The sequence below is a fragment of the Oenanthe melanoleuca genome, chromosome 19 (genome assembly GCF_029582105.1).
Source record: "Oenanthe melanoleuca isolate GR-GAL-2019-014 chromosome 19, OMel1.0, whole genome shotgun sequence".
NCBI classification, from domain to species: Eukaryota; Metazoa; Chordata; class Aves; order Passeriformes; family Muscicapidae; genus Oenanthe; species Oenanthe melanoleuca.
Window position 1 is genome coordinate 802,695 of NC_079352.1, and position 20,831 is coordinate 823,525.

General features: G+C 51.5%; 1 protein-coding gene across 4 annotated transcripts; it reads left to right on the plus strand.

The window, feature by feature from the left end:
* Positions 1-485: 485 nt before the first annotated feature.
* AKAP1 (A-kinase anchoring protein 1) lies at positions 486-18,867 on the plus strand. 4 transcript variants are annotated; one of them, XM_056506710.1, is made up of 13 exons: positions 486-607; positions 6,571-6,971; positions 9,321-9,455; positions 10,044-11,649; positions 12,912-13,045; positions 13,533-13,659; positions 13,914-14,044; positions 14,123-14,300; positions 14,977-15,127; positions 15,773-15,840; positions 16,709-16,782; positions 17,116-17,181; positions 17,315-18,867. In XM_056506710.1, the coding sequence occupies exons 4-13, from the start codon at positions 10,068-10,070 to the stop codon at positions 17,375-17,377; spliced, it is 2,574 nt and encodes an 857-aa protein (XP_056362685.1). In that variant the 5' UTR covers positions 486-607; positions 6,571-6,971; positions 9,321-9,455; positions 10,044-10,067; the 3' UTR covers positions 17,378-18,867. The 4 variants fall into 4 exon arrangements, with proteins under 4 accessions (XP_056362685.1, XP_056362686.1, XP_056362684.1 ...); XM_056506711.1 differs by lacking the exon at positions 9,321-9,455; XM_056506709.1 differs by lacking the exons at positions 6,571-6,971; positions 9,321-9,455.
* The last annotated feature ends 1,964 nt before the right edge of the window (positions 18,868-20,831 follow it).

The following is a 20,831-nucleotide window of genomic DNA, read 5'->3' on the forward strand; positions in this document are numbered from 1 at the left end:
TGCCCAAGGCCCAACCGGAGCATCCGGCAGAAACCCCGGGACCAAAAGGGAGCGGGGCTGTGGGAAACAAATCCCCCTCAGGGCAGCGGCGGGAGAGGCGCGGGATGAGGGACACAGCGGGAGCGGGCCGGGCCGGGCCGGGCCGCCACAGGGCCTGTCTGCACCGAACTGTGACTGCTGGGGGAACGATCCCTGCTGGGCCCGATCCCGCTCCCAGAACGATCCCTGCCGGGCCCGGTCCCGCTCCCAGAATGATCCTGCTCGGGTCCGGTCCCGCTCCCGGAACGATCCCTGCCGGGCCCGGTCCCGCTCCCGGAACGATCCCTGCCGGGCCCGGTCCGAAAAGGCCGCGGGAACGATCCCAGTCCCGGTCCCAGCACCATCCCGGCGCCGCCGCGGCTCCGCTCCCTCAGGGCGCGGGGCGGGGCTGCGCACGCGCGCGAGTCTCGCGGGCCCCGGAGCTCTCGCGAGAGGGGCGGGTTGGGGCGGGGCGGGGTCGCTGCATGTCCGAGCCGGGCGGCCCGGCCGGGGCACGTGGGGCGGCACCGGCACCGCTCCGGACCGGGCCCGGCACCGCTCCGGGCTCCGCCGCCGCTCCGGAACACCCGTAAGTACCGCGCTGGGCCGCTGCCCGCACGCAGGCGGGGCCCGTGGCTGTCAGCGGCGGCGCTGCCGCGGGGCGCGCTGAGGTGCTGCCCCGCCGCGCTCCGGCCGTGCCTCCCCGGCCCCGCGCGGCCGTGGCGGGAGCGCTCCCGCGCCGCCCAAGGTCAGCGCTCGGCCCCGCGGTGCCCCGTGGGCTGGGACCCGCCGTGCCGGAGCCGTGTGTGTCGGGGTGCGGGGCGGGAGGGCCGGGCCGGGCCCTGCGGTGCCTGGCGGGTTCTGCCGGCCGGTTCTGCCCGCCGGCTCCCGGAGCGGCCCGCTCGGTTCTGAGGGGAGCCGCGGCCGCCCGGCGGGAGGGCGGGCGATGCACGGCCGGTGCAGACTCGCGGTGAAGATTAAGGCACCTTGTGCTGTCTGCTCTGTGTCTGGTCTGGCCAGCCTTGCCTGTGTTATGGTAATGGCCGTAAAAACTGTTATTAGCAAAACTTTTAATGTGCCGTAGTGACTCCTTTTGTTTGTAAGCCAGCATGGAATACAGGCAGGAGCAAAGGAATTAAATTATGTTGCTGCTGAGGAAGTGATGTTGTAGCCTTGCTTTCCTGGGAGAATCCTTGTTTGCTCTCTCTTTTTCTTCTTCCCCCTCGTTGAAGCGAGCATGATCTAAGTTACTACTGTTGCAGAAATGGACAATTTAATCTGTGCCGTGCCGAGATCTTTAATGCAGTCCTGTAATTCCATGAGGCAGTGACCACAGAATGGACGAGCATCCTCTTTGTGGATATTATCCATAATAGCAGGGAACGGCACCAAGAGCTGCATTTGGCTGCAGCCCTTCAGTTGGGCTAAGTCGGGGCTGTGGGCCGGCAGAAATCGCGCCTTGCTGTGCTGCAGGGCAGTGCTGCACCTGCCCAGCGTTATCGGGCGCTGTGGACTTTGTCTCAGGTGCGAGGAAGTGCTGCCGGCCGGGGAAGCCGCAGCGCTGCGGTGACTTTGCCGTGTGCCTTTGGTTGACTCTGTGGCTGTGAATGATCTACCGAGCACAGCCCCGCGGCCGGGCAGAGCACACCGAGTGTGGGAGTGAGCACAGCTCAGGGGCAGCACCTCTGCTCGGCACAGCTTGGGCCAGAGCTGGCAGAGCAGCTGGGCAGAGCTTGCTGCCCTGCTGGGGTCACCGTGTGAGCCCCGTCAGGTCATTGACCCTCCTCGTTCGTGAAGGAGCTGCTCGTGTAAGGGGTGAAGGAGTGTGCAGGCACCTGCTGGACCTGTCTGCTGTGGATGCCCATGGACCTGTGGCTCTGGAAAAGGGCAGCACAGCCTCATTGTGTGTATCTCATTCTCAGTTCCCTGGTGTGCTTGCACGTGCTGCACAGTGCAAATGCACTGGAGGAAATAACAACTCTCAAGTAAGTGAGAAGGAGAGAGAAACCTGTACAGCTTGAGCAGTGCTTGAAGTAGGATAGAATCACTGGAATCCATTCATGCATTGATTCCCAACCTGGTCTTGCTCACCTGACAGTCCCTCAGCTTCTGCTTAAGTGTTCCATTGAGTCTTGAAGGACTTTTAAAAGCTCTCATGGGGGTTTACGTAGCTCAGTCTCTCACCACAATTGTAGCAGTGTCTTCTTCAACAGGCTTTTTACTCTCAGACATGAAACTAAGGATCTGTTGGGGCTGCAGAGTCTGTGTGGATGGCCCTGCAGGAACTCAGTTTTGTGTGTTAGTAGCTGTTTTGTACTTGGGAGTGCTCTCCTTATTCACCCTTGGTTTAGAAACCCATCCTAGGAACTGGATTCCCTCTTAAAGAATGCTGGAGATACTTTGGGATACTAATACTGAAAATTATGAACTGCCTAGAAAGCCTTGGCTTTAACCTAGACACTCCACAATGCCTGAAATGAGGGAACAGGAATTCCCTCAGTGCCCAGGGTGTGAGGTGCAGCTCAGACCCACCATGGTTTGCCTGTTCCCTGAGGTGCAGATTGCCTATGGAGTTAACTGTGACAGGAGTGCAGCCAAAGTTCTCAGAGCCACAGCAGTTTGATTTGTGATGGCTGAGACTCTCTCTTCACTTTGAAAACATTGCAGGCTGGCTGCAGGGGGATTGGAGAGCAAGTGCACTTCTGCAGGAGCAGTTATCTGAAGAGCATAATGCTTTTAAAGCAACACAGCCCACTTATCTGTGCCTCTCATCCTTCATGTGCACTTAACTGATGTGAAAAAATGATTTAAGGTATTTCTAGTGTCCAGGGAGCCTGTAATAGGATTGGGCTGGTATCCCAGTTGCCCCTAGCAACATCTAGAGCTAATAAAAAGCATTAATTGCAGCATTAATTACTTATAATTGTCTCATGTTTCAGATCTAATGATTAGCCTTTTTAAAATCCTGATTTCTAACTGCAGTGTTTCTGTGGAGCTCTTAATGCAAATGGCTGGTTAGACTTCGTGAAGTGATGATTAACTTTAGACAGCCATGCTCAGATATTCAGGAAAAGCTGTTTTATTCAGCAGGTCTTTAATATTTCCTGGAAATTGAAGCTGTTGCATTTGTTTCTCGTGGAGATTGCTAGAAGGAGAGATATTTGCATGTCCCAAAACTGCTTTTTCAAATGTTCTGTCTTCAGCTAGTTCACTGTACATTTTTTTATTGTCCACTATGTGGATTCTGGTCCTGCATTTTGGAATGCAGGAAGCTGACTGGGTTTTTGGGTACATTATTGCTAGCAGAGATGAATATTTCACACAAGATCATTTAAAATCATTCTTGAGCAAACAAATCACTGCTGCAGACCTGTCCTGGTCGGGGTTGCCTTTGACCTCTGCTGCCACCTGGCACTGAGGATGAGAATCTTGCCATGTGCTGTGGCTGGTTTTTGCCTCTGGGTATAAATAGCAGCAGTTCCTGGCAAAAGTTCATGATTTTCATGTGTCTCTGGTATCAGGGGCCTTAGCTTTGCTTGGGGATGAACCTGGGAATTGGGAACTTTGGCACAAAGATTGCAGTGTATATCCCCATAAGTCTCAGGGCCCTGACCCTGTGCTTTCCTGTTCCTTAAAGAGGAGCCTCTTTTGTTATGAACTTGGGCTTGTATTTGGTTTCTTTTTAAATGCAGGGTAAGGAAGAAATCCTTGGTGTTCAGGGGTGCAGGAAAAATTAGCACATCCCTTCCCCTGAGTATTTCAGGTTGAGGGTGGGCTCCCATCTCTCCAGATGGAATACCAGTCTTCCATTCCTTGTGTTTCCTCCAGCTCCTTGTGCCTGTAGGAAGGTCACTTGAGCTGTGTCCTGGCTTTGCCTTTTAAGAAAAGCTGGGGAGAGGAGCAGCCTGTGTTCTGCTGTGTGTGAGAGCTGCTCGAGTGCTTTGGGCAGGTGTGATCACAGTGATGTGATCTCTGTGCTCAGGCTGGACTGTGCTGTGCCCTCCTCAAAGCCCTTGTTCATGCACACGAGTGTCTTCCTGCTCCTTTACCATGAGTGGCTCTCAGTGAAGCCTTTGCTGTTCCCTCCCAGCACAGGTGAACACAGGGCACCCTCCTCACTGATATTTGCTGCCTTCCCTCTCTGAGTGCTTCTGCAATTTCTCCCCAAGCCAAGCCTTGGCCATGAGGCTTCCAACCAGACTCCAGTGCTTTTTGCTTTTCTGCCTAGGCCTAGTCAGCTCTTGTTTTGGGAAGCTGTTTGTCAAGGTCTCATGGCTGTGCCCAGCAAACATCCCGTGAGCAGAGCTGCTGCTGCTTCCCAGATACCTGGGGACCTGTTTGGTCTTTGCTGCTCTGGGCTCCTGCCTCTATCAGTGTGTTTGCTGTAACCTCCCTGCTCTGTCTCCTTGAAAATTCACATTTGTTTTTTGTCTCCTGTGCAGAGTATATTGTAAGCCTTTGGTTAGTTTAGTCTGTGTTTTGTGGAAGTTGATAGAGATGCCAGGCATCTGGCTCAGGTGACTGCTTTTAAATTTTTCATTTATAAGCTGTATGTGTAGTGCCCACTACACTGTTACCCATAGCAAGGACTGCATTGGCTTCCTTATGTAGAAGCAAACACAAAAAGCTGAGTATTGGATCTGTTTCTTCTGAAATTCTGGAATGTAGCTTGTTCTGTTCTCCAGCCTGAGTGAAATGCAGAAAGAATGAAAGATGATAAAACTTCCCAAATTCAGACTTTTGTAATGTGTTGTTAGGTTATAAAGGTAACAACAGCTGCTTTGCCTGTGCTGTGGGGATACAGGTAAAGTGGTGCAGAAGCAGGTTTTGGAGTTTGCTGAAGTATCTGAAAGACTTTCCTGCACAAGTGGAGAAAAAGCTCTCTTGCCTCCCTCTGCAGTAGAGGATTCTCAAGGAGACAGTAACTTGGGTGAGGAAACTATAAATAATGAAACAACTGGAGCAGGGAGGTAATGAGATATCAAGAGCAGTATGGCACTTGATAACCTGATAGGGTTAATGTTAATTACAAGCTGTTCATTACTGCAGAGCAGGAGCACTCAAGGCCCTGCCTGAGTCCATGAGAGCAGTGCTGAGGGTCAGTGTTTGTGTCCCTGTGAGCTTCTTGATAATTTCCAAAACATCTATTAAAATCTACCCATTGGCCAAGCCTTTATTGTAAAGCTCTGAGTGTGGAAATAGATAGGAACTGTTCCGAGTCCTGCACTGGTGCAGAGGCTGCTGTGGGAGCTGTGCTGGGCCAGGGCTGGGCTGCTGAGTGGGAGAAAACAGAACCAACAATCAGTGTGGCAGCTCCAGCTGCAGAGGGGGACCGAGCTCCTGGAGGAGCAGCACTGATGCTAATTACACTGACTGCAGTTTTTATCTCAGAGATAAAAGACAGCCTGGTGTTAGTGGTGTTTCTTGTTCCAGAGCACTAGTTTAATTCTACAGCAACAAGCTTTTTCAGCCTTTTATTTAAGTCACAATTTATCCTTTGCAAATGGGAGGCTGCTGGTTCTTGAATACTCTGAGGTTGTGGAGTGGCTTCACTGGTGGCTTTCATTCAGAGAGGAGCCTGTTTCTTGGACTCATAGCCCGTGTTCACTGGGCTGTGGAAAGGTGCTGTTGCTTAAGGGCTATCTCTTGCTGTTCTAGTCTTTCAGTGCTACTGTTTGAAGCAGAAATTGCTGCAGAGCACTTGCCTTTAATTAGTTAAGTACAGGGAGACTTCCCTGTTGGCTTCTTTTTAAACAGTGTGAGATCTTGCTGGCCTGGCTCCTACCTGTCTCTGGTGTTTGTAGCTCCTGAGTCACGCAGTCTGAGCTCTGGTGCTGTTGGGTTTGAGGGGGTTCTCCAGGCTGGCTGGGGAGGGGACTGGGCAGGCTGTGGAATCTGGAGTGACACCCTGGTGATGCAGGGTGTGTGATACACGGGCTGGCAGGCTGCTGTGGCCTCACAGCTCCCTCCTGTAACCTCAGGCTGCTGCTGACTGCATGGGAGAAAACCCCCTGTGCTCTGCAGCTGGAACAGCTGGGAGCATGTGCTGAGCAGGACCTGCCAGGAGGTCCCTCCTTGTGGATGTTCTGCCTCCTTCACCTTGTATGAGGCACAGAGAAGCTGCAGTTAGATGTTGCAGTGCCACGTGCCAGTTCAGCTTTCGATGAAAATATGCCTCATGCCAAGGGTGGGTTATGTAAGTCCTCACGTCTGTTTCAGTGCAGCAATTATTCTTATTTTAATCTTAACAGTAGGGCCTCCAGTTCCTTAGGTTTTTGTTAACTCCTGTTCCTATGCCTCCTATAAGGCAGAGCATGTGCTACCAGTTATTTTTAGCATGGAAAAATTTAAGAGCCCACGTGGTCCCATTTAGTTTGAACCATGCCAGCCTGTCCAGTTCTCTTTCACCCAGATAGTATTTATTTCCCGAGTGCTGCTTCACTAACTACAGGGCTTGTCAGGAGGCATCCTGGCCTTGCTGTTGAAGCTGCATTTCCAATTTGCTCTGTGATCCTTTAGGACAGGCTTTAATTCCAGCCTTGATTTCCACAGCTTTCAGGGTTTGGAAACCTCTCAAGTGCAGGGCAGAGGGAAGCAGAGGAGCCAGGAGCAGCTGAGGGTGCGTCCCTGCAGAGCATGGGGGCTCAGGCACTTGGGAGTCATCCTGGCCTCTCTCCTGGAGGAGACTCGGAGCAGCTCGCCCTCAGAACAGACCTCCTTGTGTGTAGGACACGCTGAGATTCCCAGCAAGTGCTTGCTGACCTCCTCTTGGACCTGGAGAATGAATTATCTGGCGTCCCCGGGAACCTCGTGCTGAGAACATTTCTGACCTTATAAGGCTGTGAGTGCTCAGGGCTCTGTGTCCTGGCCAGGAAACAAGGTGGCTTAGAACTGCTCTGGGACCCTAATGTAAACCAGTAGAGTAAATTGGCTGCCCTTGGCTTTTTTCTCAGGTAGGTAATGTGTTCATTCTTTCTTGTCTTCATCTCCTTTCTCTCTACCAGCAGTTTTCCATGAATCAAGTCAGGACACAGACTTGGAGAACTGACCCCTACTCTCCCCTTGGTGCCTTGATCCCATCCTGTGCTGTGGGAATTATTTAGCAGGCTGGAGAAGTCCCAGCCCTAGCTGCAGCTCCCCAGCCCCATGATCGAAGGTGTGACATTTGGGCTGGATTCCCGGCGTGCCAGAGGGAAGTGGAAGTGGCTGGAGCTGGGGTGAGCACATACAGTGCATCAGCTCTGCACTATTTTTGGTGCAGGGCTCTTGGGGCCCTGCCCCTTGGGAGGGCTGGAGGTGCAGTGTTTTCTGGGGGTTCTGGCTCCTGCAGGCTGCCCTTCTCCTGCCCAAAGCCTTTGGAGCTGCTGCATTTCCCAGCTGGCTCCTCCTGCCCGGAGGAGAGCTGGGCTGTGCTCCCTCCTCTTGGCACTGCCTGAGGGCATGTGATTTGACATGTTGCCATTTTCTGTCCTGCTGCTGGCAGGAAAATCCCAGGCTTTCTTCCCCCAGTGTGTTAAAGTGATGCCTTGCCACTGCAGTCCTGAGCTGGCTGTCAGATCAGCTGCAGGAAGATGGCTTGGCTGCTCTGGGACAGGCTGGGAAGTGGCTGTGGGCTCTGGGAGCTCTCCTGGGGGATAAGTGGAGGAGGAGCAGTGTCACAGCCCTTGGGATGGGCAGGTTTGAGCTGCTGTCCCCAGGCTGTGACCAGCATGGCAAGATCCAGCAGCCAGAGCCTTCCTGCCAGGTCTGTGTGAGGAGATGTTTGTTGGTGTTGAGCTGTTCCCCAGCCAACCCAGCACTCCAGGATGTCTGCTGGCATCTTGTGCAGAGCCACTGCCTTTCAGCCTGCTCTAACTGATGGGAGGATGTGGAATTCCTGGTGAACGTGATCCTGGTCGTGATGCAGCTCTGGCTAAAATAATAAATCAAAAACATAAAAACAAATGAGCGTTGCAAGGAGCCCTCAGCTAATCCAGCAGTCCCCACTCATCCAGGTATCACATTGGAGTGAAGATCTTTGTCCTAAATGATGATAATGTTCAGAATGACTCACAGAACTGTTTTGCCTGCCAGATTTTTAGGACAGGCTTGTCCCTCTGGGGCATCCTGCAACTGTCTCCCTGTGCTGCAGAGCTGTGTGGAACTATGGTTTGGACAGTTGGTGCAACTTAGTAGGGAATCAGATAATAATAGGGCTGTCTGTTTAATTGGGAATGCTTGCTGGGAATGGACTTATGTGAGCTACTTTAATTTGGGTTTGTAGTACGCCTGAGAGACAGCTTGTAGGGTAGTTCTGCATTAATTACAACTACTTGGGCACGCAGCAGATGAGCACTCACAGCTCACAATGTGCCATTGTGCTGGGCAGCATGAAGGGGAGCCTTTTGTCTTGGGAATGTACAGGCTTCACCCTTTCTGTTTCCCAGCTTCCAGACACAGAACAGCCACAATATTGCATAGGTTTGTTGGTTTTTTAATTCCAAGATCCCAGATGTTGCCATGAACAGAGGATTCACCCTCAGCAGTGAGCTCTGCTCCCTGGCTGCATACAGCCAGCTGGGAGTAACTGGGATTTAGTTACTTCTTAGTTACTTGGTTTATTTAATCAGATACAAATGTCTGACGAGCACGAAAGTCTCCCGTGTAGAACACCATAAATGCCTTATTTGTGATGTATTACTGAACTTAAATTGTGTCTGCAGCTGACCTTTCGTTTGGGATTGAACAAACAATTTTCAGTCCCTGCCTTTGCTATTCATTCATTTGTGTGTCTCAGTGTCTGGGCCCTGCAGGAAGCAAGTCAGGGTCTGAGCTAGTGTGGGTGAAGTTGTGTGGATGTTCCTGTGGAATGGAGAGTGTGCCTGGAGGAGGTGAGAAATCTGGGGTGAATATGAAATTATCTGAAGCTCTGACACTGAGTTTGAGCCCGAGGGAGGCATGGTTTTGTCCCTCAGCTAGAATGTCATCAGCTCCTTGTGGAGATTGTGGCCTGAAGGAGTGTTGCACTGGGAGCTGTGATTGGGGTGTTAGTCCTGATAACAGAAGGGGATTTTTGGTTGAGACACACTGAGCGTGGGGCCAACTGCCTTGGTTGTTCTGTCTTGTCATAGAAATGTTATGTTTCTGAAGAGGAACCAGATAATGCTCTTTTCCAGTGGGTGGCTCCCATTTCTAAGACTTTGCTATCTGTTGAAAGCAATCTGTATTTTTGTTGCTTGCTGGCAAGAGTCTTGAGGGCTGTTTGGATTAAAGCCTGTCTGTGTAAGCACCCTCAGACACGTGGTGTTTTGCTTTAATTCCAGTGCAGTGCAAATATAAACCGTGAGTGCTTTGCAGCAAGGCTGTTGGGATGTGGTAACAGTTCAGCTCTGCACTCCAGTTGCAGACATTCCTTAAGGAGAAGGAAAGGCATGGCACCCCTGCCCCTTGTGACCCAGGTGAGACTTGCAGTGAAGGAGCATGACTGGGTGTCCAGGTGGGAAGGAGGTCACAGGCCTTGCAGAGAAAAAGGGAGAGCTGTCAGCTTTTGAGTCAGGAGACTGGCAGTGCAGTGGATTTGAATGTAGAATACACTTTGGAGCTGCATTCCTTAGGCTTTATGGAAGTGTGTGTTGTCAGAGTCCAGAGCCCTCGGGAATGGGGTGCTGCCTTTGGAGGGGAGAGCTGGGGAGCCCTGCTGTGTGCCAAGGAATGCTGTGGTCCAGCTGGGCTCTGAGCTGGAGGAACCTGCTGTGCTGGAGGCTGGCCTGGGGCCTGACTGGCCTGCAGGGGAGGCAAGGGGTAATTGAACAGAGGTGAGGAAGGGTGCAGTCATTGAGTGTAATGATGAGACATGTCCAGATATCTCTAGTCCTGGGTAAGGATCTTGTTCTGTGGTGTGCTGGCAGAGCAGAGATGTGAGTTTCTGGAGCAGCTGGAAAACAAGCCTGACCATGCTAACAGCAATACCTCAAGGCACTTACAGGACCTCAGCCTTCTTGTGCCCTTCCCTGGGGCTATTTTAACGTGATTTCTGTTTCTCCTAGGTGTAACTGCTGCAGCTCTGTAAGATGGCTCTACGCTTCCGCAATTTCGTCCCCTATGCCATTCCTGGAGTGCTGGCACTTCTTGGCTGCTGGTGGATCTATTCCTGGAGAAAAAAGCACTCAGGCTATTGCAGCCAGCAAGCACTAGCCATTGAAAGGGAGAAGCAGGAAGCAGTTCCGGAGAGCGGCTCACGTCCCAAAGCAGAAGCATGTGTTCCTCACAGACTGCCTGTGCTGCCAGAGCAGGAGTGCCTGCAGAAGCCAGCCCCCAGCCCAGCCCCCAGCCCCCCGACGACGCCCTCTCCCCTGCGCCCAGCTCTCGAGAGGCCGGATCTGTCGGCAGCGGCAGCCGCGCCCTGCCCCCGCCGGGACGACAGTGAACAGCTGGAATCGATAGGATGCGGAGAGGGCAGCGCTGTCCCTGCTCGTGCCTCGCTCCCTCTGCCCTCTGAGAGCACAGAGCAGGACCATGGAGTGCTGGGCCCCGCGCTGGGGCAAGGCTTGGGGGCAAACCAAGGCCAGCAGCCACCCCTGGCACGGGAGACTTTGGGAGTCAGGGAGGACAGCAGCAGCACAGAGCAGTTGGATGAGTCTTCCTTTAGGCCCCCCAAGGAAAAGCAGATGCCAGGAATTGTGCAGTCAGATGCTGGCTCTGTGACAGCCTGTTGCTTGGGACTGGAGAAAGAAGCCAGTGCCCCACAAGCCTTTCTCAATGAAGCTGAAGTTGTATCAGGTCACGAGGATTCTGCAGTGAGTGTGTTACCAGGGAGTTCGGAGTCTGCCTGTCCAAAGCAGTCCAGGGAAGAAGAGATGTCTGAGTCAACCACTGGTACTGTACCAGTGTGTCAGAAGGACACACAGCCAAAAGGAGATGAGTTGGAAAGAGAGAAGATTGGAGCAGTGAGTTTGGACAAGGAAGTTGAGAAAATTGAGCAGGTGGCAATACAGATAATTTCCAAGGTCATTTTGGCAGCAACTGAGGAAGTGCTGTCGGGTTCTGCAGGCGATGCATCCCCTTGGCTCTGCCAGGCTGCTGCCAGCCGAGCTGAGGCTCCTCTGGGGATGGAGAGTGTTGCTGCCTCTGCTCAGGTGCTGGTGGAGGGAGCCACAGCAGCTGCTGAGAGCGTGGCTGCAGGGAGCAGTGCAGAGGAGCAGGGTCAGGGTGTGACAGGTTGTTCATCACACGGCTGTTGGGCCAGCCCTGTTCAGGAGAACACGGAGGACTGTGGGGTGAAGAGCCAGGCGTGCAGGGAGTCCCCAGGAGTTGATAGGACTCATGTGGAGAACTCTCTGGAAAAGTCACCTTCAGCCATGGAGGACTCTGGGTATGGCACACACACACCTGGAGGTGAGACGAGTGTGGAGGAGCCCCTGCAGAGCACAGTGCTGTCTGTCACATCAGAGCAGCACTCGGACTCACTGAGCACATCCTCAGCCCCAGACACATCTGCTGAGCACAGCTTGGTGCCAGGAGAAACCCCCTGTGCTCCAGGGCTGCCCGAGGGCAGCACAGTGCCCTACAGCAATGGGATCCTGAGAGAGGAGGGGCCAGAGCCGGGTCAGGAGTGCGGCAGTGCGCCAGGGACGGATGGAGATCACTCGGAAGGTAAGGGACTGGAAATCCTCCTGCAAAAGTGAGTGAGCAAGCATTGCTGGGCAGCAGCTTGCAGGTGTGAGACCTCAAACCAGTGGTTTCTGGTGACCCCCAGGAGCCCGGGGTGCTGACCCCTCTTTATGGGCTGCTGCTGACAGGAGGGTGAGGCAGGTTCTGAGGTGCTGCTGGAGGAGCCAGAGCAGAGCTCTGATGAATTGTGATAGGATCAGCTGGTTGCAGAACAATTACCCTGAAGCCTTTTTGTTCAGAGGGGCAGGTGCATGCCAAGAAATCCCAACAGGCAGCAATATTCATGGAGTTCCCCCATCTGTCCATGCTGCTTTTCCCTTGTAGATGCTGGGTGATGTGTGCCTGGCACAGTACATGCAAAGCTGTCTGAGCAAACGTTAGCCTGTGTGACCTTGGGGATGGATGTTAAAATCCTTTGTAGGACCCTGTGGTGCCAACAGCCCTTAATGACAGGGGATGTCTCTTGTAATTGCTACAAAGCAGTTGGAACACTGCTCGTGTCAAGGCGTGGGGGTTGAGTTTGCCAGTAATAAAGGACTGAACCCAGAACATTTTCACTGGTGAAGTAACCCCAGGAGGAGAATGGTATTGCCCTGCTGTGAGTGCTGGTGTTACAAGAAGTACAGGACTGAGTTGTGGAGCCTGGGGCACTGAGACACTGAGGGTGTGGAGAGGGGAGTACAGCAGGTAAAGCTGATAAGGTGGCAGTGTTGGACAATAGGTCACCCAGCTGACCTTCATGTCCAGGCTTCCCGTTGCCTGCAAAGCCAATGCCAGCTGCTGCACCCTTGGCCTTTCTCAGACTCTGTGCTGTGTTAGCCATTAAGATGTGGCAAATGTGAAGCAGCTGTTGGGTTCATTTTTCTCTTTGGTCTCTCACCAGTGGTCTGTATACTTGCAAACAAGTGAGGATCCTCATGCTTCTGCTTCTCAAGGGGGAGGAAGGACTAAACTTGTGTGACACTGGCTGTATCTGAGATCTGTCCAGGAGGAGATACAGGAGTTTGTCCTTTTCCCAAGTAGAAATGCTCCTGGGTATCAGCTGATGGCTTGGGAGCAAAATACACTTCAGCTCTTGCATCTTTTTTCTTCAAATACAGGGCAAATTTGGGCAAAAGGCAGCCCCCTACCATACCTCATAGTGGGCACACCTGGCACTGGGGTCACTCTACAGCCCTTCCCTTTGGATGGGAGTGTAAGTGTGAGTCTTGGGGGCTGTCTGAATGCTTGTGCCTATCTTGTAGGTTCAGATGTAAATAGTGTGGATTTTGTGGACAGTGGCAGCACCATGAGGAAGACAGTGGCTCGCCAGAACGCCAAGCTGGAGGGAGGATCCAGCAAGCCAGACTTTGTTATCTGGGAAATTGAGGTCCCAAAGGTAAGCAGCTGCTGGCCTGCTCACCATCCTCACAGCCACCTCCTGGTCCTCCTGGTCTGGTGCTGCCTCTGTGCCATCCCAGGAAGATCAGCAGCAAGTCCAGGAGGGCTGGATTGTTCTGCCCCCATTAGAACTCACAGGAGTGAAGAGCCAGTGCACAGCTGTAATCAAGCAGCACTCCAGGGCTATACCCAGGGGAGTGGGGCTCGTTGAACTTGCTATTCCCCATTATCTTCCATCCAGTTTGGGAGTCCAGTCTTTGAGGGTACACGGGTATTAAGAGCAGGGGATTATCAAAATGAGCTGTGCTTACTCGTGTGAACTGATCCCAGACCAGCTGAACTCTGCACTGGTCCAGCACTGCCTTGTGTTTATCCTGCCTGTGGCAGAGGAGCTGAGAATGTGGGTGATGTAAAGCCAGAGAGAGCAGGGATGTTTGGTCTGCATTTCTCTTCCTGACTGTTGCTTTCTTGTCCCTCTCCTGAAGGAATTAGTTGGCCGCTTGATTGGCAAACAGGGGAGGTTTATGAGCTACCTGAGGCAAGCATCTGGTGCCAAAATTTATGTCTCAACACTGCCTTATTCCCGTGACTCCCAAGTGTGTCACATCGAAGGTGAGTGGAATATGTCTCTATTCATGGCCTAACCTGTATCTTGGGGGACTTAATTAGACGAGCAAGGAATTTAGATGGGTTTAGTGGCTTCTGAGTCCAGTGCTTTTCAAATCTCCTCTGGGCAACCTGTTAAAACTTATACTGTTGAGGTAGTGCAGGAGGATCCTGGCAGTTGTATTTCTTCAAGTGACAGGGCTGGAGATATCCTCAGCCTGCCCATGCTACAGACTTCCCATGGGATTTTTGTCTTGCAGGGACCTCCCATCAAGTAGAGAAAGTCCTGAGCCTGATTGGCAAGAAGTTCAAAGAGCTGTGTCTCACCAACATCTACACCCTCCCTCCGCCGATGCCGCTGCCGCTTCACTCCCTGCTGGTGTCTGCCTGGGTGAGTCCTGGCTCTGGCTGGGCTGGGCTGGAGCTTGCATTGCCAGGAACACTCATGACAGTTTTCCCCCCCTGGCAGCTGTTCCTGCCCGATGGAGTCACTGTGGAGGTGGTGGTGGCCCACCAGGTGGACGCAGGGCACATGTTCCTGCAGCAGCACACGCACCCCACGTTCCATGTGCTGCGCAGCCTCGACCAGCAGATGTTCGCCTGCTACTCTCAGCCCGAAATTCCAACCCTGCCCACTCCAGTAGAAGGCAAGTCATGGATGCTCATGTTCTGTTGAGAAAGTTCTGGGCTCCTGTGCAAACTTGTTGTCCCAGAGTCAGAAGCTCCCAGTGGATGAGGGTGTGATAGCTCACGTGTCATCTCATCTTCAAGCTGCTGCCAGAGTACAGATGTCGCTCTGCTCTCCCTCACCCTGCTCATCCCTGGAGTACCTCCTGAGCCACATAGCTGCATGTTGAAATTCAGAGTGAGATCAAGCTTGTCTCAGCTTATTTCCAGTCAACCTGGCATCTGGGGTATTTCTGCTGACAAAGTGTGGAGCTGCTCCCACACCTTCACAGTGTCACTGTGTCTGTCACCGTGTCTGCACGGTGTGAAGGGTGCATCACATGGAAAGGGGTTGTGTATTCCTTTGTGGAGACACACCTTGCTGGTACTGCCCAAAGGCTGGAAGGGAACAGGGTGCCTGGGCAGGGCAGCTTAGCTGTTGCAGACAGAGCTGAGGGTAAAACCCACCAGTCCTGTGTCTCAGCTGCAGGCCTGGTGTGCTGGGGCTGTGGGGGTGTTGGAGGAAGATGGAAGCAGCCTAAGAAATGCTGTTAGTTCTCCATGGGTAACTGAGCAGCACTGCTCGTGCCTGAAGTGCTGATTTTTTTGAAATCCACTTATCCTGAGCCTTTCTTCTCTGTGCTCTGGTGTTTGCAGTTGGTATTATCTGTGCAGCTCCAGGCCTGGATGGGGCATGGCTCCGGGCTCAAGTCATCAGCTACTTTGAGGAGACCGACGAGGTGGAGCTCAAATACGTGGACTATGGAGGATATGATAAAGTGAAGGTTGACACACTCAGGCAAATCAGGTCTGTAGATCCTCTCCCAAGGCCTCAGGCCATGTCTGGCTCAAATCCTAATCAGAGGATTCTGTATAGCCTGAATTCTTAAAGGTTTTTCCACAGCTGAAATGGGAAATGGTGGAAAGGCTCAGCTCAGCAGTGAGTGTGGGTTCTTGGGAGCACAGCAAACTCCTGCAAGGCTTCTTTGGAGGGAGGGGAGAGGAAATGGCAGCTTCTGCCACTTCAATGTGGAGCTGAGGAAAAGGATGCCTTCAGGAGGCCTCAAAGTGTAATTGATTGATGAGCCAGGAATGAGCTCCCGATTCTCGATGCTCCAGCCCCACTGTCTGGGACAGCTGTGTTGGATCAGGGGTTTCTTACACAAGCCCATTAAATATTTGATTGTGCCCTAGGGCTGGTAGACAGGCAGCACAGCTTCCCTGATGGAGGTGGGTTTTGCTTAGAGCCTGATCCAGCTTGGCATGTTAATCAGACAATTTATTGCTCCTCTTAGAGTGCTGGGAGAATTGTCTGATTTTTATTTTTTTTTGTTTGACTGTCATTAATTTAAAACTGAATTCCTGTAAGAGCAATTTGATTAATCAATGTCACATTGAAGAAGGTAGGAGTGATTTAAAGCCCTGTTCTTACTCTGATCCTCTTTTCTTTCAGGTCTGATTTTTTAACACTACCTTTCCAAGGAGCAGAAGTTTTACTTGACAATGTGGTGCCATTTCCAGGTAATGGAGCTCTTGGTGTATTGTTGGCCCTTCTCCTGCAGGTTTCCATGGATTCCAGATGTGTCCAAGCCATGGTTCTGTCTTAACCTTCTACCTCCTATTGCCAGTGCAGCCTCTGATGTGACAAGAGGAAGGAGTGGAAAAATTGTATTGTATTCTTCTAAATGTGCTGGCATGGCACAACCTGTCAGAATCCAGGGGAAAGATGATAAATGTCCAGGCTTTTTCCTGCTTGGAGTAGAGAATGAATTAGTGTCCTAAGCAGCAAGCTGGCAGGACTGGCAGGGTGTGGGTGCAGTAGCTGTAACTGCTCTAATTCTTCTGTCATAGAGCTGCTGTAAATGCAAACTTAGTTTTTAATCTGCAGACAAATACCTGACATTTTCCTCCAGAAATGACTGATTTGTAAAGTTCTGTGTTCAAATACCAAACAAGTGCCTGCAAACACTAGGAGCATGTCAGTCACTGCCTAGAAACACTTTGGTTTGCTTTTTTTGTCCTTGGCTCTGCTCAGCTGCTGGGCACCTGTGGTACAGTCACTTTGGGTTTCCAGTGCCAGGGATACCCTCTGTGCAGGGTCAGCAAAGCCCTGAGGGACCTGAGCTTAGTTTGAGGATCAGAACACCAATGGCAGCTCCAAGGTGCTGCAGAAATGTACTTTGCTGTCCTGAAAGCCTCCTGATTGCTCAGTTGCTTGTGTTCACAGTTATGGCTGGTGGCTGTAGGAAGCTCTTCATCCTTCCCTGCATCTCCAGGGATGGGATCAGCTGGCCATGAGGCTTCTCACAAGAGAAGCTCAGTAGTTCTTTCTGGCTTGTGAAGTGTGTGAAGGCCCTCATTTGTTTTCTGTGCTCTCCTTTCCCCACAGATGAGGATCACTTTTCCCCGGAGGCCGACGCCGCTGTCCGTGAGATGACCAGAGGTGCTGTCCTCGTGGCACAGGTACAGCCCTGTCTGGAGAGGTCTTGTAGCTGGTGTCCTCTGCCCTGCACTCTGTGCTGCTTAAAACCCAGAGCCTGAGCCTGCCAGCCTGCCTCCTGGGGAGGGATGAGTGTTCCCTCTTGTTTCTGATGCAGGCAGGGAGAACAGGACCTGGATGGGTTTACAGAGCACAGCAGGGCCTGGGTGATGTCCCAGGGAATTTTGTAGGCAGCTCCTACTCACAGTCCAGAAGTGCTCAGCTCTTCTGAAGTGCTTCTGGTAGTGGCTGTAGCTGCCCATGTAAGTGAGTTGGGACCAGAATTGCTGCACACTGATCTTTTTCTGTGCTTCCAGGTCACAAATTATGACAGTGTTTCAGGGCTGCCCCTGATACAGCTGTGGAACTTGATGGGAGATGAGGTGGGTATATTGGTGTATATGCTGAAAATGCCTTAATCATCTTTTATTGTTGATTAGGAACTTACAGAACCAGTGTTTGTTGCTGTGACTTGTTCACTTATCTACTCTTTGGGTTTTCTTCCCCTCCCTTTAGATGGTGTCAATAAACAGGACTCTGGTGGAAAGAGGGTTTGCTCGGCGGTGGCTCGACTACTAGCAATGTCCTAGATGCCTTGACAACTCTTTCTGCAGAGAAAAAACAAAAGACAAAATCTTGTTTTGCACTGTTACAATTCGGTTTGGCAACTTCCCCCAGGAGACCCGTTCACGCCTGCCTGCGGAGTTTTGTGGTCCATTGAAACACCTTTTGCTCAACTGTTACCACTTCACTAGAACAGATACCTCATCTCCTGAAAGGGGGTGTTCAAAGCCATAATGACAGATACTGTAGCTTTAAAGCAAAAAAAAATCCTCCCTGGCCTCTGCTCAAAATTTAAATGGAAAAAAATCTGAAATTCTTGCGGGGGTAGCCACGCTTTGTCCCGGCTGTGTCGTGCCCCACGAACTCGGTGTCTGCTTTTCCCAAAAGTTACACCTTTTAACAGGCCTGCCTATGAAATTAATGAATGTTATTAAGGAATTTAATGTTCAGTTATGGATTTTTCTGTATTGTGCCAGTAACCTGCACAAACAGCATCCATCTTGTGTCTTCCTTGTGCCAGGAGGTGGAGGAGTTGCGTTCCCGTGTCTCACTGCAATCATGGATTTTAGGCTTGATCTGCTCTCCCTGCAGGGGCTTGGAGTGCAGGATGTTACCACTACAATTTTTGCTCTGAAATGTCATGTATTTAAAGAAAAGAAACTGCTTGCCAAGCCCAATTGTAGTTTATATTTTTCTAGCCGTGCAAGTCTGTAAATATATATAAAAAAAAATCATTGTAATATTTTGTACAAGAAAAACACTGGAAACAAAGGGAACTTTACAGAAACTTTTTCACACCAAAATGTCCTATATAGGTAGAACTGGTATGGAGTGCAGTAGGGTAGCCAAATTATTTGGAGCATCTGAATGTTGGGAGTGTTTCAGCTCTGCTGTATGAGGATTAGTGTCCCCTTAGGTTGCTGTCTGGTTGAAATTGTGATCGCTGCATCCTTTGCTATGTTGCTGTACAGATCTGTTTAAAAAAAAAAAAAGTAACAACTTGGCATTACTCTTGCAGTGGTGTTCTCTCTCAATTTTTTTTGTTGCTCCTTTTTAGATTTCTATTACATATTTAAAATTTTGCTGGAGTAATTTAAGCTGACTTAATGCTCTTTAAAGACATGCCCTCTAATGTGCATCATTTCAGATATGGATTGAGCTGGGATTTATTGCTGGCAGAGAAGACACTTGCCAGAAATTGTTGATATAGTCAGTCCTCAGAAGCTGCTTCAGGTGATTGAAGGATGTGCTCACTTCCTGTGAGCTGACACAGGGCATCACACACTTGGGCAGTGGCCTCCACCAGCCTTTGGTCCAATCCCCTGTGCCAGGAAATGGTTCTGTCCTTTCTTGGAGTTCTCTCCCTGCTTTGATTTCATGTTCATGTTTGCAGTAACATCCAAGGAAAACTAAATTGGGTAACTCAGATCTATAAAAAATACATCCTTTTGGAATGTTTCTTTCCATTTCAATTAAAGCTCGAATTTTAAGCTGTCTTAGTGAAACTGTGATGACTTCAGAGCCTTCCTTTCCTGCCTCCACTGGAGCAGCCCTGGGCTCCTTGCTCTGCACCCGTGGAGTGGATGTGTTGCTGCCTATTGTTCATGGCAAAGTTTGACTTGTCTGAATGTTGGTGTTTTCCCTTCTTTGATAGGTGTCACAGTCAGGAATCCACATCAGGGTGGGGACCTCTGCCAGTGTCAGCTCCGTGGAAGAACATCCTGTTCCCTATTTGTGTTGAGAGCTGCCTGGTTTTTAAACTGCAGGAAAATAGAACATTGCAGGGAGATAGGAGCTGAAGTAAGGAGGTGTTGGCAGGTAACAGATATGCAGCTCTTTCTTCTTTAAAATCACAACTCTCAGCCTATACAGGAACATAAATGGGGAGGCTGTTTTAGGTTTGGGTTTTATTTTCTATTAGGGGCAGAAGTGAGTGGATTTGCTGAGATGGGGAAGGGTGTGGTTGAACATGGACTGCTTGGAAAAGCCCAGGGGAGGTTGTGGCAGTGGTGCTTTGTGCCCTGTCAGACCTCAGGCACGGGGCTGTGCTGGCTTTGGAGGGGGTTGTGCTGCTCATAATCCCTCAGTGGCCCCTGAGCAGCTCTGTAATCCTTGGCTCAGGCCTGAGGCTGAGCACAGGCACATGGACTGAGCTGTCCCACGAGTGCTTTGACTGCAGCCCTTCAAAGGGGCTTTCCCTTTGGAAAGTGGTAATTTTATTATGAGTGAAATGAATGAGGTCTCTGGAGATGCCTCATTTATATCCTGGAGAGCTTCCACAGGCTGCAGGCTCCAGCACTCCCTGCCAAGCAGCCCCTGCATGCCCAGATCCCCTCTCCAGGCTCTTTCCTTGGGTGAGAGGTACTTCCTAAGAGCCCTTCTTGTGGCTGCTGCCCCTTTCCTGCCTGGGCTGGAAGATCAGGATCCCATCTCTGGGCAAGCAGCACCTTCTGCCAGATCCTCTGCAGTGCCAGGGCTGCTCCTCTGGCAGTGCCTGGAGCTGATTTCCCTTTGGCACATTGATTTCAAGGCCCCTCAGGGAGGGAGGAGGGCAGAGTTTGGGCAGCAGATGGGGGGTAAGGGAGCCCTGTCTGATGCTGGTGTGTGGAGCACTGACACGAGGAGCAGCTCAGCTCCTCACCTCCCACAGCCACAGGTGCAGCCTGGAGCCTGGCTCAGCACACCCCTGGTGCTTCATTGGCAGAAGTTTTTTCCTAAAACAACAAAGGGAAATGAGGTGCAAGCGGTATTATTCCTGCATTACTGCATCACACAGATCCATGGGGTCCCACCTCTGTGCTCCTCAGCCTCACAAAGCCTGTGCTTCACAGAGAAGCTCCCCTCTGAGCTGCTGTAAGGGCATTTGAGGCTACTTGTCCTTCTGACCTTCATGTCCCACAACTTAATTACGTGTGAGTGGGAAAAGTGCTTCCTGTTTGTTTTCTGAACTGCCCAAAAGCCTCTCTGGCTCATCTGTCATGCCAGTGCCCAGGAAGGTGAGTAATGGCCCTGCTTGTCCACACAGCCCCTGAGTTTACAGCCTCCTCTCCTGTCCTGCCTCAGGCTGGGGCTGCTGGGTTTTGCTCCGTGGGTTGGAGCAGGGCAGACCCTGAGCCCTGCAGAGCCTTTGCTGAGGTGAGCATGTGCTGAAGCTTTCCTCTTGCTGAGTCAAGGCTGTGAAGCTGCTGTGCATGCCCAGGCCAGTTTTGGTGTCTGCAAGCAGGGTTGGATGCTCCTTACAGCATTCTCAGTCCTTGTGGAAAGCAGAAGGTAATGGGAGTTGTGCTGTGGCTGTGACTACACCAAGGGTTTAACCTTCCCCTGAGAGGGATCAGAGGGACTCTGCTTTGTGCACAACATGTCCCAGCTTCAAAACCCTGCGTGTTGCCTGGGGGATGTTTCTCTTTTTTTGTGCCCTGACTCTGCAGTTTGGATTCAAGAACACTGAAGAGACATTTCATGCTGTTTC

What these genes read in the sequence shown, in the direction of transcription:
- AKAP1 (XM_056506710.1), top strand. Translation starts at nt 10,068, where the DNA reads ATGGCTCTACGCTTCCGCAATTTCGTCCCCTATGCCATTCCTGGAGTG. An exon ending in GGGAAATTGAGGTCCCAAAG is followed by an intron (nt 13,046 to 13,532) that starts GTAAGCAGCTGC and finishes CCTCTCCTGAAG; the next exon opens with GAATTAGTTGGCCGCTTGAT. An exon ending in GTGCTGTCCTCGTGGCACAG is followed by an intron (nt 16,783 to 17,115) that starts GTACAGCCCTGT and finishes CTGTGCTTCCAG; the next exon opens with GTCACAAATTATGACAGTGT.